The 18,140-nt window shown below is 47.4% G+C and overlaps 1 protein-coding gene across 1 annotated transcript in view; it reads right to left on the reverse strand.

Moving 5' to 3' along the window:
• Positions 1–18,140, reverse strand: part of mmp24 (matrix metallopeptidase 24) — a 56,093-nt gene that overhangs the window by 7,893 nt on the left and 30,060 nt on the right. The window contains exons 4-8 of the mRNA XM_076746186.1: positions 14,637–14,736; positions 14,075–14,279; positions 7,870–8,031; positions 6,139–6,350; positions 1,992–2,130 (exon numbers count right to left, since the gene is read on the reverse strand). Of these exons, the coding sequence (XP_076602301.1) occupies positions 1,992–2,130; positions 6,139–6,350; positions 7,870–8,031; positions 14,075–14,279; positions 14,637–14,736 (818 nt within the window). The remainder of the gene's footprint in view (positions 1–1,991; positions 2,131–6,138; positions 6,351–7,869; positions 8,032–14,074; positions 14,280–14,636; positions 14,737–18,140) is intronic.

The raw sequence follows: 18,140 nt of genomic DNA on the forward strand, positions 1-18,140 counted from the left end.
GGCTCATCAAAGCTCTTTTACTGGGTTTTATTAAATCAGACCGACCTGACAGCACCTCCTGTAAATGGCCTGTACTTCCCATCAGAAATAAAGCAAAGAAACATGAGAACAATGAATACAAACAAAGTTTAATGCACCGAATCCTAATCCGACCATTGTCAGACACTCATTCATTGAACACAGCTGCGCATTCACGGGACCTTCGGCAGGTGTTTAATCATCATCACAGAAAGAAAGAGCCATCGTTCATTTTGTTTGTAGACATTGAGATGAAGACAAAAACAAACCCAAGATGGATTTTAGACTTTTTTTTATCATTCAGGTCTTATTTTTGTATTTGAGTCATTACTGCTGTCCAATAATAAATTCCAATAATCCAATATTCATTATTGTTGTCCTGAATATGAAAAGAAGACGACGTCGTTTACTGCGACCAACAGAGCAGGAAGTCCTGCATTAAGATCCTCATTAAGAACAACAGTTTTTACCAGCAACATGTACTGAAAGGATCAAAGGTTGTTCTGCTGCTGGAGGTGGAGCTGCTTCAGTCCAGTGTTCCTCAACTGATCCTCAAACAATCATCCCAATGAAACGCCTCTGTGAGCTCCTCTTTCCGCCCTCAAAGGTCAGAAACCAGCAGCAGCAAAGCAGCAAACAATGGGAGCACTTGAGCAGATGTACTTCGTTACTTTCCAGCAGTGATAAGAGGTGAACGTGACCTCTCAGCCGAACCAACCACGACCATCTGAGAGCCTGTGGATGATTGGCTGCTGCTGATTCTGTGTCTCAAAACGAGTCAGAAAGAGTTTCTTCAGCCTTATGTCACCCTGTGTGAACTGATGGAGAGGAGTACTACCAGCACACACACACACACACACACACACACACACACACACACACACACGCACACAGACACACACACAGACACACACACAGACACACCAAATCCATCCAATTCTGTGTGTGTTTTGTCCACATGCATGCAAGAAGCATCGCTGAGTGTCTGTGTGCCACTGTGAGTGTGTGTGTGTGTGTGAGTGTGAGTGTGAGTGTGTGTGTGTGTGTGTGTGTGTGTGTGTGAGAAAGAGAGTGTGCGTTAGTGAGAGTCGGCAGCTGAGAGAGCAAAGCTATTTATATCTGCTCCTGGCTGCCCGCGATAGCAGGACACGCCGTCAGAAGATGTGTGTGTGTGTGTGTGTGTGTGTGTGTGTGTGTGTGTGTGTGTGTGTGTGTGTGTGTGTTACAGAGAAAGTGTGTGTGAGTGTTAGAGAGAGAGACAGGGAAATGAGTGACTCCACCGTCAGCAGGCAGGGGATGAGGGAGGTTTCATACACACACACTGAAATTCTATTACTTTAGGCCGGGCGCTCCCTGCTGCCTCGCCATTCTCTATTTCACACTTTATTAAATATATTTCCAGGAGGGGGGGGTGGGGGGGCAGAACAGAGTCTAATAACACCAGAGCAGACGGGAGACGATGGAGATTTGAAGTTTCTCCACTGAAGGCTGAGCAAAACTGACTGATTTCAGAGCAGCGCTGCAACAAAAACTCAAGAAATCAAACTGACAGATCAAGGAAGCAACGACCCACTTTTTAACGGCACGTCAGAGAATCTGGGACTCATTAACCTCGACGAGCTCCGCGACATTGGCAGGACCATCGACAGAAACGTGGCAGCAGATATATTTTTACGAGTCAGCTGACGGGAAGAGACTCAAGCTAAACATCTGGTGGAGGGAGAAGGTGAGAAATCTGTGATCTCTGTACAACAATGTGTTTCCAAAGTGTGTGATTCCTGTTACTCTCAACACCTTCCTCCATCTGTTCGCTGCAGTGAGACTACTTAAGTTTTGGAAAACGATGCTACCGAGATGACGAAAAGTAAATAAACTGGTGCACCTCTGTATATATGTCTGGACCCGTGAGACTGAAGGCCTACTTCCAGGCCGAGCTGTAACACACTGATGTTGATGAGCGGAAGTCGCCGTACCTTTGAAGAAGACGAATTTGCCGTCAGACCTCTCGTAGGCGGCGTCGATGCGAGGCGGCAGGCCCTTCCAGAACTGATCGATCTGCATGGGGTAACCCTCCTGCACCTTGTTGTTCCTCAGGCGCCAAAACCAGCGGTCCTGCAACACCACGAGTCACAAGTTTGATGAGCTGCAGTTTTCATATCAGCTGAGAGTTTCTGATTTCTCACGAGGCGGATCTGCGAGTCGTCACCTGCTCCGCTCGTCAGACCTGTCAATGAAAAGAACAGCGAGGAAGAAGTGCAGCAACGCACAGCTAATAGCGCCGCTGTCATTCATTCATTATACATGTACCTGTTCAGCATCGTCTGCAGTGACCCATCAGTCATCGTTACTGTCTGTCACGGTGTGGGAGCAGACCTGGACGGCTCCCACAGGACGGCTCAGGGAAGCTCTTCAGTGGGCGAGCGGCGGTTAACCAGACGTACGTTTGACAAACCAACCAGTAATTCTTCATCCTTTAAATCCTTTTTTCCCGTCAAACCAAGAAACGCTGTTTGGAAACACTTCCGATAAACCATAAATCTCACTTTTCGTTGCCTGTCAGGGTTTGTTTCGAGCGTGGGATGAGCTCACTGAGGCACCTTGTGGCCGCTTGGTTTCTGCCCTCCAGCGGGAATGAGCCAATCACGGTTTGCCGAAGAGGATGCCACACTTCAAGACTTTGACAAGTGAGGCAAAGGTGAGGTTTTATGCTTTAGTGGAAGCGTTTTCAAAGAGTATTTTCACAAGAGAAAGACGAACGTTTGGTTTGTCTAATGCATCCTGTTAACTGTCCCAGCTCTGATCGGCCGCTGCTCTGTGCCAACCATCTGGGACTGCTGAGCGGTTCACTTCAACAGATATCTGAATTTCCCCTCATCATTTATTTCCTAAAAATCTCTCAGAAAAGACGAAGACACCTGTAGCGTACCGCTAACTCTCACAGGCCTCACATCAGTGGAATGAATGATCAGTAATGATGGAGCTGAGAATAACGTGGATGGAAGAAGAAGAAAGATGAAAAACAACGGATCAGAGGAGAGGGAGTAACCAGATGGACAAACAGAGAGACAAGGACAGAAGACAAAGATCAGACAAGAGAGGAGGAGGAGGAGGAGGAGAGGAGAGGAGGAGGAGGAGGAGGAGGAGGAGGAGGAGGAGGAGGAGAGGGCGAGCATCAATCTTTGCTCATTATCATTTGGCTTTGGTGAATCGAGGACACAGCCAAGCAGAGTCCCCACTGACTGTCTCTCACACACACACACACACACACACACACACACACACACACACACACACACACACACACACACACACACACACACACACACACACACCCCACCTCATATGATCATCCATTGGCCGCTGATGCTTTTGTGTGTGAACCAAAACAGAACAGAAGGAAATCAATTGTTCACATCCAGCGAGAGAAACGTTGTTTCTCAACGAGGAAACTTCCAGAACGAGCGTCTCCTCTCAGACGAGCACCGGCTCTCAGCTGTTCACGTCTTAATCAGCTGCTGCCCAACCGCCCTCGTGTTCCTGACTGATGTTGATGATCATGACACATTTCTGAAGTGACAGGGAGGATTTTATGTGTCTTTCAGGGCCATAAACCCCTTCAGAAGGTGTGAAAGTCCAACGTGTGACTTCATGCTCGCAGCGGCGTCGCTCCACCTCCACCGCCAGAGGAAGTGTTTGGGAAATGAAGCTCATGAAGCTGCTCAAAGCAGCCCCTCATTCAACGAGGACACAGCAGAGCTTTGTCCTCTGCAAGCTTAACGGCATCATGCAAGATTCTGCATTAGCCAATCAGAGTGTGTCCTCAATTTAACTGTGTCTGCATTTCCCTCCTGTTCGAGAACTCCGAGCACTTTTCAAGGCTTTAATTTGAAAACTAATACCTGATTTTTGGGCTTCCTGGAGGAGCGGACACGAGTTATGAACACATGAACGCATCATCCTGTTTTAAGTTGGTGTGTCGAACTTGTTAGCAATCAGCTGATTTCCACATCCAGCAGCTACAGAACAACACGGTCGCTCACGTGGAGTCTGTTCGTGTCCCCTGATGAACGTCAGTCCAGGCGTCTCGCTCTGTTAGCTCTGTTTTTGGTCTCCACCAGCTCGTCTCTGACTGTCTGGCAGCTGCTTTGATTGACGGTTTATAACAAACAGAGATGATTTGCTGGAACGCCTCTGTGACACGACTTCTCACAGCAGAACACACACCTGCACGCTGCTCAGCAGGTAACGACCCAGTTTAAAGAGCTGATCCACATAAACTGTGGATTTCTACACCTGAGCCTAAAATACCTGCACCTACACGTCACCGAGGCCCACCACAGCTGCAGCAGCTGCTCACTTCTCCCAGTCCCACTAAATTCTGTTACAGCGATCCACTTAGTTAATGTGCTGCTAAACGCTGCTGTTTGAGTCAAAACAACGGTCTGCATCTGCATTTTATTGTGCTTTATTCAGAGTGTTGTCCACAGAATGTGACGCGCAGCAGCGGCTGCAGGAGCGGCTCCAGGGTCTTTGATGTTTTCAGTTATGATGATGAAAACCAGAAGTGGGAGTTGATTACATTGAACTTGTGCTCAGGTCGTTATCTACCATCCACTGCAGGAAAGACGTTGGGTGGAGTAATTAAAGGAGTTTGGTGTCCTGTTCTCTACCTTCACAGTGAGCTCAGCGTCTGCTGACCCGATCAGAAACACACGGTGTTTCCTCGTTAAACGTTCACCTGCTAAGCTGCACGTGGCTGCTGGAGGATCAGAGTCATATTTATTCAGATCGCTGAATATCAGAGCATCTGCTAAAGCTCATGTGAGACGGTGGTGTGTTACGTCTCGGTGCACACAGAGACGAGCGTCTTTCACCCTAAGACACTTTATATCAGCCCTTTTATGCGATTCTTTGTAAAAGCTGGACATGGACTCTGAGGTGAAAGACAAACCCGTCACTGTCAGGGGACAGAATGTCTCAGGACAGTTTGGACGCCTTCATCTCGTTCTGTGTTGTAACTACAGAGCTGGAAGTCAGCTGGTTTTCATTCTCGCTGCACCACCGCACGGCGCCGATCCTCGTCCTTTAAATTAAAGTCCTCTTTGATCAGTTCATCCTGGTGGACTTTGTGCCAAATCTGAAGACGTTCCTGAGAATATCGCGCTCATGAGACCGGGACACACTGCACGGAGAAAATCGAGGCGTATGATTGGGCGTGACAGACGTCAAACTAGAGACCTGGATTTGTCTCTTGTCTCCAACCTACACTCAGTGTTTGTCCCATGAAGCAAATCTTCACCAGGTGACTTCAGTCACTCAAATTTAAGCAGATCTGACAAAGCAGAAAATACTAATTCAAGCAGTTTTTGGATGTTTCTCTCTTCTGAAAAACACTGACGTGATTTCACACAGGCAGGTGAGATAGTTTGGCAGTTAGATACGAATCCATCAGAGAGGAGACAGACAGGTATGGACAGGTGAGCAGGTGGAAAAGAGAAAGACGCACATCGACAGGCAGGACGGTGGACAGACGGAGAGCGAGACGGGCCTGTGACCTTTTCTAACATTCAGTTTAAAGATCAGAGGCATCAAAATGGATTTTTCTCACGCACACACACACACACACACACACACACACACACACAGCTGTCTCTCCTCTCTCCCTTTGACATTTTACCTTTTTTGATCCACAGCGTTCATGTTTGTGTGGCGCTCGTCGTGTGAACGCCGGCTGTGTGTCGGAGTGACGGGAACGATGGAGCCGCGTCCATCAGTCGCTAACTACACTGGAGGCTAATGATCAGCAGCCAATTCATTATTTCCACACAGTTCAACATATTAAGGTTTTCTTTTTATAATTCCCCAAATTAAACTCACAGAGCAGCAAACCTGATCATGCTCAGTCATCAGCTCGTAGCTTCATTTCAGTTCAGGTTGTGATGTATTTGGGAAACTTGCCCTTCTTTTCTACGGGCAACAGAAAGGACTTTAAGTCATGATTTACTGGAAGAATTCGTCCTACAAAAGCAAATCCTTGGCATCGCGTAGTAAATTTGTCCCTAAAGTTTCTACGGACGACCTCGCGGCTGAAAGCCGTCCCGTCTTTCTGTCTCTGCTCACCTTGAAGACGAACATCTCCCGTCTGAAGAAGGCCACGGTGTTGAAGTTGCCGTCACAGATGTTGGGTTTGCCGTTTCCGGGCAGCGCCGGCCGGTCGCCGGGCGGGCGCGCCGGACGAGAATGACGGTCGTGTTTGCGTTCGGAGGTGGAGTGAGTCCGAGAAGGTAAGGTGGGCAACGGCCTGGTGGGTTCCAGCATGGCCGTGGGGATGCCTGGTGAGAAACATCACAAACACGCGTTGTTCCACTCTGCCGACTGGTTTCTATCTGTTAACGCTGTCTGTGGGTTTATGAGACAACGCAGCGTTTTTGGGACTGATGCAACACAAAGATCCACAGCATGAGTCACTGGCATTGATTTCACTTACGTAAACATGGGTTTTTATGTTTGTGCAGTGATTTATCAACGTTCCCTTTGAGCAGAAAACAGCTAAATCTAACAAAGATATTCCAAGAAAAGAGTCAGTCTGTCCCAAAACGTCCCTGCGAACCACATTCCTGAACCCGCTGGAATAAAAGCTTGACTCTGAGTGGACGGTTGGTATTTCCAGGTGCTGGAGAGACACAGCAGTGAGTCAAACAGGATCAACTCTGGGCAGATACAATAACAGGCTTTGTTATCCACAATGAACACAAGTGCAGTGGAAAAACACTGTTGAGCGCACTGCTTTGGCCAGTGTTCCCCTCAACACGGACTCCAAATGTCACCGGCGTATCGTGACCTTTAATGTTAAGACCGTGTTTTGTTCTGAGGGGAAAAGATAACCGTCCTGCTTCAGAGGAAACCAAGCAGTGAGTCCGTCATTTGACTATTTGTGCTGATGAATATTTCATTTTAGTTCTTAAAATGTGAATCAGAGCCCGCAGACGTGTCGCTGAGTCCCTTTTCTTCTTCCTGTCTTTGCATCGCGAACAGACGTTACAGCACATTACAACAGAAGCTGTCATGATTGTGTCAGACGAGACAGAGAGCGAGTCGACGGGCGTTCGCCGTTCTTTGTTTAAAGACTTCATCGAGAAGTCAGGCGTCCTCTGTGTTCCCGGTGTGAACACAGAGGAGACGACACAAAGCGTGTTTGCTGCTCACAGCCTGAGCGGCTTCACCCTCACATCCATCCACGACGGCGCTCTGGACGGCGCTCACCTCTGCAGAACTCAGCCTCCATTAATAATTAATATCAAGGTTTGCTGCTTTTGCTTTTGCAGGTCTTTGCTTTCAGGTCTCAAGTGAAGTCAAGTGTTTTCGCTTTCAGTCTCAGACTTAAAGTGGAAGCCCTTCAAACTGCGATCTGACCCAATGTTTGATGCTGGTCAGGATTTTTTTCTGCAACAGACGTTCAACGCATTTCCTTTCTCTGATCAGCTCTCTGTGTAGAGGCTTATACTGTTAGTGGCGGAGTCCGCCATTCCTGCCCGGATTCAGATGGCTTTGACATGTACAAGAGATTCACAGGAAATGATTCAGCATGTGAAGTGTTACTGTTAATGCTAACACATTTCCCTCTGCTGCTGCTTCACATTAAACGTTCAGAGGCTTTTATTATGAAAAGGTCACAGGAAACACAATGTTTAGTGCCGTCTGCAGCTGTTCATCAAAACAAGACGACGGTCATTTCAGCCGATGAGCTGTAAACCTGTCATGGAGCATAAAACGAACCAGTGCGACCAGTCAACAACATTTTGATCAACAAACAAAAGAAGAAGAGAAAATCTGAACAAGCCGACTTCTTACCGTAGATTTTCTGAATGCCCTGCAGGTCGTCCAGAGGCAGCTTGAAGTTGTGTGTGTCCATGTACTGATAGAAAGGAGCCATGATGGCGCTGGGATCGTTGGAGTGCTCCAAACCCAACGCGTGACCCAACTCGTGGACCGCCACCAGGAACAGATCATTACCTGGAGGGAGGAGGAGGAAGGAGGCAAACACGAGTCAGAGGAAAGGTGGAGGTTCGGAGAGAAGAAGAAATAAACCAAGACAAAGAGGAAAGGGATCAAAGGAAGCCAGAGAGAGAAACATCATCGCTTTCAACATCACTGACGGCCTTTAAAAAGACGTTTTCGCAGCAGAAATCAGGCGATAAAACACAAAACAAGAAGCACTTTGTGCCGCTGACAGGCCTTTCCGCTGGTTTTGTTCAGCTCCCTCTTGCCTGAGAGGGAAAGAAGCCTCCCCAGTGTAAACACAACGGAAACAACCAAAGACGCAGCATCAAACGCGCTGCGAGGGTGAGCCGGAGTCAGCCTGTGATGCTGTTGACTCATCAGCAGCGTAGTATGAATCTCACATCAAAAGAAGAATCTGTGGTAAATGGAAGCGACTGTCGGCTCGAGAGTCTCAAGCTCCTGTTTCTAAAGTCCAGTATCAGTTCTTCAAACGCCGCCGCTGGATGGGGATTACGGCAGAGTGCGGCAAACGTCAGGTGAAATTCACGACTTCACGTGTAAAATGAGATTTTACATCTATAATCTGTGAGCGTAGAATTAAAGTGCTGCCGGTGAGGATTTCAGAGCAGATCTGTGAACCAGACGGCGGCATTTTAGTCGCCATCAGCTTCTCCGGAGTAGCGTAACTCATGTAGGCGGGCCTAACCTGGGTGTAGGTGATGTAGCAGAGTCCTCGATTGGCTGCTTACAAATGAGCTGTGACCTGATTGGACTAAACCTCCAGCAAGCTGGACTGAGCTGGAGATGCTGCTCTGCTTTCTTTCAGAGACAGCAGAGGTCCCTCCTTCTCGAAACACCTTAAATTCTAAATAAGGAACAACGTAAAAAACGAACAAATCTGCATCTGCGCTGGTTGTCGTCGAGGAAAGAAGGCGCGGCCATGTTTGTTTCTGCCTCTTCCTGCATGTCGACCTGTTAACGAGCTGTGGATCTGCTGCAGAAGCGATGTCTGATGAACATTTAGCAGCAATGAAAAGCCTAACAATGGAGTTCAGCCAATCAGATCAACGAGCCAATCATCATCAAGACATCTGACGATGTTCTCACACATGGATCCATTGATTAACCTGCTTATCGCGGCAGGTCTGCTGTTAGCGCCGCTGTCTGGACTGAAGTGGGTCAATCAATGGACTGTGGTCAAAGGAGACACGCATGTGGTGGACGTGTCTCACATCACATCTGGATTTCATCCAGTTTGACCCAGTTTACACTAAAACGTGTAAAAATTGGATATTTTTGGAAAGGACATAAATGATGAGGAGGGTTTGAACCAGGCAGAAATGGAGGATTTGAATTATTTCTTAAGCCCGAAGCAGCGACAGAAGCAGCACTGCTTCCACTGCTCTATGAACGTCCACTGAAGGTCCTCATTCAGAGACGGACGTTCGTGTTTTCACATGTTTTTCTGTGGAGTTCATTGAAACCAGACTGTCAAAACCAGAGGAGCTGAGATTCGGAGCTGCTGTCAGACACTTAATGACTTCTTACGGTGTGAACGCAGAGCTCACATTAACACATTTCATCAGCTCTGTAATTGGTTTGACTCTGTTTGAACCTAATTACAGAACATAATTATCTTCTTTCTTTACCCCGGCAGGTCTGTTTGAAGACCAGAGCCTCGGTGGCCAGCAGCTGACTTACAGATGAACACAAGTTTCTTTCAGCTCTTTGGTTAGTTTTCTTCTTCTGTTTCTCCTCCTGAGGTAAACACTCATTTCTTTCTGTGTTCCTTCTTTCTTCTGTCGCTCTCTGCAGAAACAAGCAGCACACAGCTCCTCATCAATGACCACTGACTCAAAGGTTCGCGGTCAGTGAAGTCTTAATGCATTTTGTCAACCTCATGTTCTTACAATGGTTTGATAATGCTGTCAAAGCCATGTTTCTACACATAAAGGAAGAAAATGAGCAGCAATCCTCCATGATTTCACTCTGAATTGATGACTGGGGGACGAGTGTGTGCTGTGTAATTCTTCACAAGCCTTCACTTCACAGGTTTTCCTGACAGTGACATGTGGTGAACTGCAGAGCCACAAGAAGCAGCTTAAACGAAGGAGGACAGAGCGTCATTCAGGGCGGACACACAGTGACAGAGGATCTAAAGCGTTTGTAGTTTCTGTAGTTCTTTCTATGACTATGACTCTTCCTGTTTCGGCTGCTTGTAAGCTGCTCTGAACGATATGACGTGAACGCAGCATGAACACGTGAAGCTCAGCAGACGGTTTTTTACCACGTTCACTCATAACTGTGTTGTGCTGACAGACGGATTACGTTCAGAGTCAAGAGTTTCTGAATCCAGACTGAATCCAGCACTTTAGGATGAGGGAAAGATCTGGATTTCACTAAAACGTGAATAGAAAATCTCAAGTTTCATGTTGCTGCTGAGTTTTTCTGTATTACAGCAGACGCTGATCTTTCCTGAACATTAACCGAATGCTGTCAGAGCCTGAAGAAGAACCATAAAGAGTCACTGCGAGTGGACGATGCATTCAAGACGCTTGTTTATGTGGAAAACAAATGAAATATGTTGTCAGTAAACAAACGCTCAGCATCAACACTTTGCAGGTACATTAACTTCCTCATTACGTAGATACAAAGCGTCATCGGAGCTGCTGAAACACACAGCTGAGGCTGATGGGAGTGCCGATGGTTTGCAGGTGTTCGCTCGTTAATGTGTAGGATTCATCTTCTGGGGAGGACGGACGTCTGACGGGCTGAACGACGGAGCAGTGCAGCGAAGGAAGGAGACTGACACCAGCATCCAAAACCAGCGCTGGTCTGATATTCATACAATCATCCCTGTGTCTTTCTCACACACACACACACACACACACACACACACACACTTTGATCCCTCTCCTCTGACTTCTTTAAGCTCTCCTTCTCTCAGCACACCCTCCTCCTCCTCCTCCTCCTCCTCCTCCAGCCTTTATCTCTGCGCTCCCTGTGCTTCTCCTTCTTCTGTGTCGTTGGAAAGATAAAGATGATTTTACAGCACCAGACGACACTTCACGCTCAGCGGCTGGAGGGAATTCCCGGTGGGTCTCTCTATGTGGCTTCCTCTCCCCTCGTGTTGGTCTATAGTCTGCGCCGGCGCCCCGCGGCGGCGATAACGGTTTCCTCTGTCGTGTTTGGCCCCGCAGTTGTCTGCTCGCCTGCGATAAAGATGATGTTTGATATTGCCGTGATGAAGGCCGTCTCTCAAGTAATCCCAGTCTGACGTGTCCACAGAGTCCGCTTTGTTCAGCTCGAGCGCTTCTCCCACTGAAACGCTGGCAGAGATGAGTTTGCGTGCCAGAGATCATTCTGTACGAGCTGCGTCTGAAACCAACTTTTCGGCTCGCCTGCCAAGTCCCGCTGAAGCACAAAGGAAACACCTGCCGGGAGGAGTTCGCTCTCTGCGGCCAAAACCGTAACATGAGCCGCATTTCTCATGGAGACACAGCATGTCTGGAAATATGAAATCAATTCAATTAGCAGATTTATTCAACTCCAGCTCCAGCATTTCTGCGCCGGCTGACGTCTGTGAGTCAGGAGGACAAAAGGAAGACGTCCCTCTGGACACCAGACGAGCGGCGCTGCGTTAATCACAGCGCGTTCAGGGTGAGAGACGCTCGCGCGCTAAGAAGAGAGGAGCCCAAATGTTGTCGCTCTCATTTAGACCTTGAGTTCAAGCACTTATTGTCGACTTCAGACGGATAATATTTCATCCTCCACCGTCTCTGTGTGTCTGTCTCTGCCCTGTTAGAGGATTATGGTCTTTTCTCCTGTTTGTCTTTACACTTTCTGAATCTCTGGACTTTGCAGACGGCAAACTGAGTCAAGATGTCTTCAGAAACAAAGCGCACGCTGGCCACGATGTCTGCAGACGAACGAGGGGGCCTCGGTTTAAGACGGTCTTATTAACGGGATTAATCAGTGATTAATGGGGGAAATTAGCTTGTTGACGGGAGAAAATGGAAACACAACAACTATGGTTGAAGTTTAGGGAAGATTTTGCTTTTTCGTTAAAACGAGAGAACTAAAACTTAATTCATCCAGACAAAGAAAAATCAGGATAAAACAGGAGACAGAACAAAAAAATGATAAAAATCAACTACACATATGTACACTGTGCACACCATTAGAAGAACACTGCTGCAAACACGGACACTAAACACAGCGTTTTGCACAGGAGAAGGAAAAAAAGGACAGGATGTGAAGGATACGAGCTTATGACGGCCGTGGACATAAACCCGTGCAGCTGATTCGTCCAACATGAGCGTGACTCCTGGAGGAGCTGAGCAGGAGGCGAACGCTTCGGCTCGCGCCTCTGACGCTCCTCAGCTGCCTCCTGCAGGTGTGAACAGGTTAATCACGGGTCCCGTCCCTCTGCGGCGGCAGAGAAAACAGGTTTTAAGCCGTAGTGAGAGCGAGGCCGTTTGTCCTCGCGACGTCCTTCTGAAGCTGATACCGAGAATTAGTTTTCGAGGCGTCTCAGAACTTCGCCGTCTCGATATCTCGCTTCTAATCTTTCAATTACTCTGCGTGTGTGTCTGTGTGTGTGGAGGGATTTTAGAGATAAAGAGACGTTTGTGAGAGCGTGCACGAGAGCACCTGGGCGACCGCACGCACATGCACACACACACACACACACACACACACACACACACACACACTGAAACACATACACACAGGCACATGCACACACACACAGATGATGAGCTGATTAGTCACTACTTTTAATGGCTGCATAAATAATGTATAGTGGCAGATCATCAGTGTAACGAGGTGAGACAGTTAAAGAATGAGTGTTTATGTGAGCCTGCACAAAACTTTATGTTCCATTAAAATAAAACCGCCTTAATAAATGAAGCCCGGCGCGTTCCAAACATTTCCTGGGTCACTTCGTGCTGGAATCAGACGTTTTATGGCGAATTTAGAGCCTCTCCGTCAAAGCTAATTCTCCTTTCTGCTAATCTCTCAGACCAGATCCCTCTCCCCCTCCATCACCAGCTCTCGATGCGTCGCTCGCTCTCTATCAGCACGTTAGTTATTCAAGCAGAGGGAATCTGGCGTAAGTCATTTGTCAAACTGAGATAGAAGAAGGGAAAAAACTACAAAGTGAAGTGTTTTTCCCTCCATTCCTCATCCAATGACTAAACAGCGTGGCGCTTGAAGATAGGGGAGTGACGACGGAGGACATCTTCACATTTGAAGCATGTCATTTCCACTGACATACATTAATAATGGGAAAATAAATAATTTAATCAGCTGGCATTTCATAACTGTCATATTTACACTCTGCAGCATTAAGCTGATTCAGGCAGTAAAAGGAGGAAGAAACGTCCACGTGAGAACGTTTTTGGCTGCTGAGGAAAATGAAGGCGTGGTGATATTTTGAGGAGACGCTCCTGATACGGTCATGAACTCTGACTGCTTTTCTCAATAACGCACCAACGCTGACGCCTGTGTTTCAGCAGAGGAGAGCAGCTCTTACGCCTCATTCAGACATCATCAGTATTACAGGTGGGAGGTCAAATATTTCTCCACCGTCAAAAGAAAAGTCCTGGACAGTCTTTTAGCCACTGCTGCGTCATCACCTGCAGGCTGAACCCCAGACTCCACCTGCACGCCTCCATGACGGCGCGTCTGCGTCACAGTTTTGTTTTATATTTGTGCTTCTATCATGAGCTCCCATCAGCCTCAGCTGCACTCTGTGTTTAACGCTAATTGGAAAATGCTAGCATGCTAAGCTAACATGGTGAACATTAGCATCGATCTCTGGCTGCACAAGAGGAAAGAAACAGGTAGAGAATCACCTCGGTGACACAAACAAGACAAAAAAACGAGTCTCCTGGAACACGACTTTTATCAGGTTTTACTTTCCTACTTTCAGTGACGGCCAACAGAGCTTCAAGTATGAAGACTCAGAGAGAGAAATTCAGTCCCAACGGATTCAAACATTTGAAACAAAAGCAGAGGACAAAGAATCAGAAGCAGAAACTCGTGAACTCACCGTCGTGGTTGGCGTTGCCCAGCGTCCAGGGCTCGTCGGAGTCAAAGTGCGTGTCTCCTCCGATGCCGGCGCCTGGGAAGTAGGCGTGAGCCAGGAAACCCCCCTCCCCATCAAAGGGCGAGCTGTCACCGTGGAAGCCAGAGGCGAAGAAGATCATGATGTCTGCCTCCTTGCCCTCATTCTTGATCTCCGAGTACGGCACCTCCTGTGGGATCCGAGAGGAGCAGAAACTGAGAAACAGCACGAGGAAAGATGAAGGACGGTGCTGCATCAGCGTCTCGCACTGTGGATACAAGCGGGACGTTTTCTGGAGTGAGACTTTCTTCACAAAGCTGAAGGTTTGGCAGAGGAACAAACAGACAGATGAGAGCAAAGAAACACCTCTGAGGTCACTTTGGTTGTGAATCTACGATGAAACAACACTGAGCAGCTTTATCTGAGACGTTCACTCGTCTTAACAAGAAGCTTCATCACAATAATCTGAACGTCTTCTAAGTGCAAACTTCAGGACGACTTTCATATCATTTGATGCCTTAAAATCATGGAAGCAGCCTGTTCTGACCTGGAAGGAGAGCGGAGTGACGGTCTGCCACACGTTGAAGGCCTGGCGGATCGCTCTCTGGGTGTCCTTCTCTCCCACTTTAGGGGTGAAGTTAGAAATGCTGCAGGAAAGCAGAAACAGAGTTTTAGTTACAGGCGAACACAGTGTGTGAACACGACCGCTAATGTTAGCATGCTAACAATGAAATTAAAGCTCATCCTGACGGGAACATGAACGCCTGAAGTGAATTTCGCAGCGATCCATTTGTTCACTTCTGAATGTTTCCACCAGCCAGCTGACTGACGCCGCGAGCATTCGTCCTCCAGGACACGTGAACGTCCAGACAAACAGACCAGTGGATGTTGAGATATTTCAGTCTGGACTTAAGTGGTGGACTGACGGACCAATCAGCCGAGCCGTTTTTAACACACTGATCTTTAGTGTTTCGACTACTTCAGCTTTTTGTTTTCACTCATCAAAGCCAAAACTTTGGGAGATTAATGGATCAGCAAAGTTTAGGCCTGATGCTCAGAAAGTGGAGCAGCAGCACAGTTTAGCCTTCTTCTCTGCTGATGAATGTGCAGCTTTAAGAGATGAACGAGGCAGAAAGGTCATTAACATCAGAGTAACTGCAGGAGAGGAGACGTGCCGTCCACGTCCTCTTCACTCAGAGAGGGGACGCACACGAGCGCATGCTTCATCACCGCAAGGAAACACTCAGAAAACCTTTCTGAGGGAGAGAACGAGGGAGAGCGGCAGGAGGAGGGAGGAGTGCTGGAGGACAGATGGAGTGATTGGCAGGAGCAGAGAGGGAGGACGGAGAAGAAAAGCCAGGACGGGAGAGCGAGAGGAGGAAAGAAGGTGGAGGGATGAGACGGCAGAGCGAGCGGCTGAGTTCATTTCACACAATCTGTCTCTCGACAGGGGGCAAACGCTTTGTTCCCGAGCAGAAAAATACATTATGGAAATAAATATCAGCACATTACACACTCGCCATAATCCAACATTCACACATGAGCGCACAACAGCGTCCTGATGCGAATAAACAAGTCCATCTGGAGAAGAGACACAAATGTGTGTTGCACTTTCTGGACTTCCTGAGTCGTTTCACGCTGCGAGCGGACGTGTTCTCGTTTTGGGTCGTGATGGAGCGACAATGAAACACGATTTCAATGACCGGATGACGCAGATTGAGTCTAAGTGAGATGAGAAGCGGCTTTCTTCACCGCCGACTGCAGCCCAACCTTCAGCCTCGAGCTTTCAGCTTCACCTCTTCACTGCTGGAGGTCCCGCAGACCCCTGATGTTACTCTGAAGAACGATCAGAGCTCTCTTCACGTTTCCTTCTCTTCTGACCTAATTAAAACCTAATATGCAGAAAAGAGGAATCTCTAACCTTTGACACAAACTGAGCTTGCAGATTTGAAGAAGCTGACGATTAATGGAAACTATCATAAATGGTTTTATTAAATGAGGAAATATTCAGTGATGTCTTTGTAACACGGCTCGTGCATGTATAAATATATTTTCCCTTCATGTCAGAAGTCATTCACAGGTAGATAAACGTGCCGTGTGTTCGACAGCGACATTCTGCACGTTAGACAAAGACATCGAACCATCTTTGAACAGAAATCCAAACAGACGGATTTTTGTGGGAAATGTCACAAATATGAAAATTCAGCATATTTAACCACATTTTCACAGCTGGAGCCCAAACAGAGGAGACGTGTCTTCTTCAAAATCAGGTTCTCGTCAAACAGTCAATGAGCTCAGGTGGTTAAGGATGTCCAGCCTTACCTGAACTGATGAAGAGGTCACGCACATCATCGTGGGCAGATCTGTGTTTGCTGACTGCTTTGAAAACCACATGAAGACATTCAGAGCGAACAGGAAATAAGACGTGACCGAAACGTAAAGAGGCCGCCGTGGAGTCGGACGGAATTTATTTTAAGGACGGCTGGTGTGTTTGGACAGAGTGTGTGCTGTCTCAGCTGATCGTGAGGAGCCACAGATTCTTGTTTCAGCCTTTTTATTTGACTTTTCTGACGGGCTGTTTGTCGTGCAGCGAGTCTCCATGTAAACAACCTGTTGTGAGATTCACAAAGCAGCTGAACGGTCAGAAAAAAAGAAGTTTTTAAGATAATATCTCAAAATCTTCTTTTTGGAAAGTGCGACTGATGGATGTTCAGTCATTTTCTGCACACACACTTTGAGGTTTGTTTGTTTATGAACATGAAATCTGTTTGCTGACTGCGGACATGAGGAGAGTTCATAACCGTCTGCATGCAAATCCCTTTAAAAAATGTATCTATAAATCCAACTTGCCACCCTGAAGCCCTGCGTGTCTGTCTGTGTGTGTGTGTGTGTGTGTGTGTGTGTGCCAGGCAGACAGCTAGGTAGCAGTTGTCTGATTTGAGTAAATGGTGTGGAACGTTACGGCGGTGAAGCTGGCCAAATGACCTGTGGCCAAAACACACAGATGGCGTACTGTCACACACACGCGCGCGCGCACACACACACACACACACACACACACACACGCCCAGCACTTCAGTTGGGTATGCAGAGACAGCAGCCACACACACCCGATGCATTTCAATAACAAAATGTACTGCTGGGAACGAAAACGAGCGCGTCAAACAGAGCAAACGAGCGAGTGAATGAAGGTTTGACTTGAATTAAAGAGACTTCAACCTGACGTGAGCGGTGAGGAACAGTCTGCCACGCCGGCAGCTCTGGACTGAAGCACGACTACACTGCTAACAAACTGATTTACCATCATAGTTTAGCTTGTTAGCATGTCAATGCTTGCTAGTTAGCTCTAAATGCTACAGCCTGGTCACACAGCTGTAGTCCAGTTCTGACCAAGTTTTGAGCTGATGTGAAGTTCAGGCGTCATCGGATTTATGACGATCACCTGGGTTTCCATCTAAATGTGGCATTTGTGTTGTTTCGTGTCTGAATTTGATGAACATCACCGTCTCCTCGTCGCTCCACTCAGATCTCATGTTTTAGTCTGATTTCTCATCTCTTGGATGTTCAAGTCACGGCGTCATGCGCATCATGAGTTACAGGCTGTTTGCAGTCATGTGACATAAAATTCAGATGGAGGGCAGGAAGTGGAAACCTGTCATCTGCAAACAACCTATTCACCAAATCTGTCCACCTCAGCCGAGGGCAAAAACTTTTTTCTTAATTTTTTCCTCATTTTTGGCGTTTCGACTGAAAACACTCATGAAAACGGACCCAGAGGAAAATTCAGGGGACGTGAATGTCTGCAAACACAGTTTTTGAGACATTTCAGTGTGAACCAAAGTGGACGAGTAGCAGACAGACAGACAGACGTTAGCATCCCTGGAGCCGCGCCGCTAGCATGGCTAAAAATAGATGAAACAAATCTGTGATTCTACATTTCCATGTGTTGCAAACGCACACATCCACAGAGGACCTCCAGTCAGAGCAGCTACTGATGCACATGTTCTCCTTTTGTTTCTGCTTCTTTCAACTCACTTTCAATCAAATGTGC

This window comes from Chaetodon auriga, chromosome 2, assembly GCF_051107435.1.
Source record: "Chaetodon auriga isolate fChaAug3 chromosome 2, fChaAug3.hap1, whole genome shotgun sequence".
In the NCBI taxonomy this organism is placed as follows: domain Eukaryota; kingdom Metazoa; phylum Chordata; class Actinopteri; order Chaetodontiformes; family Chaetodontidae; genus Chaetodon; species Chaetodon auriga.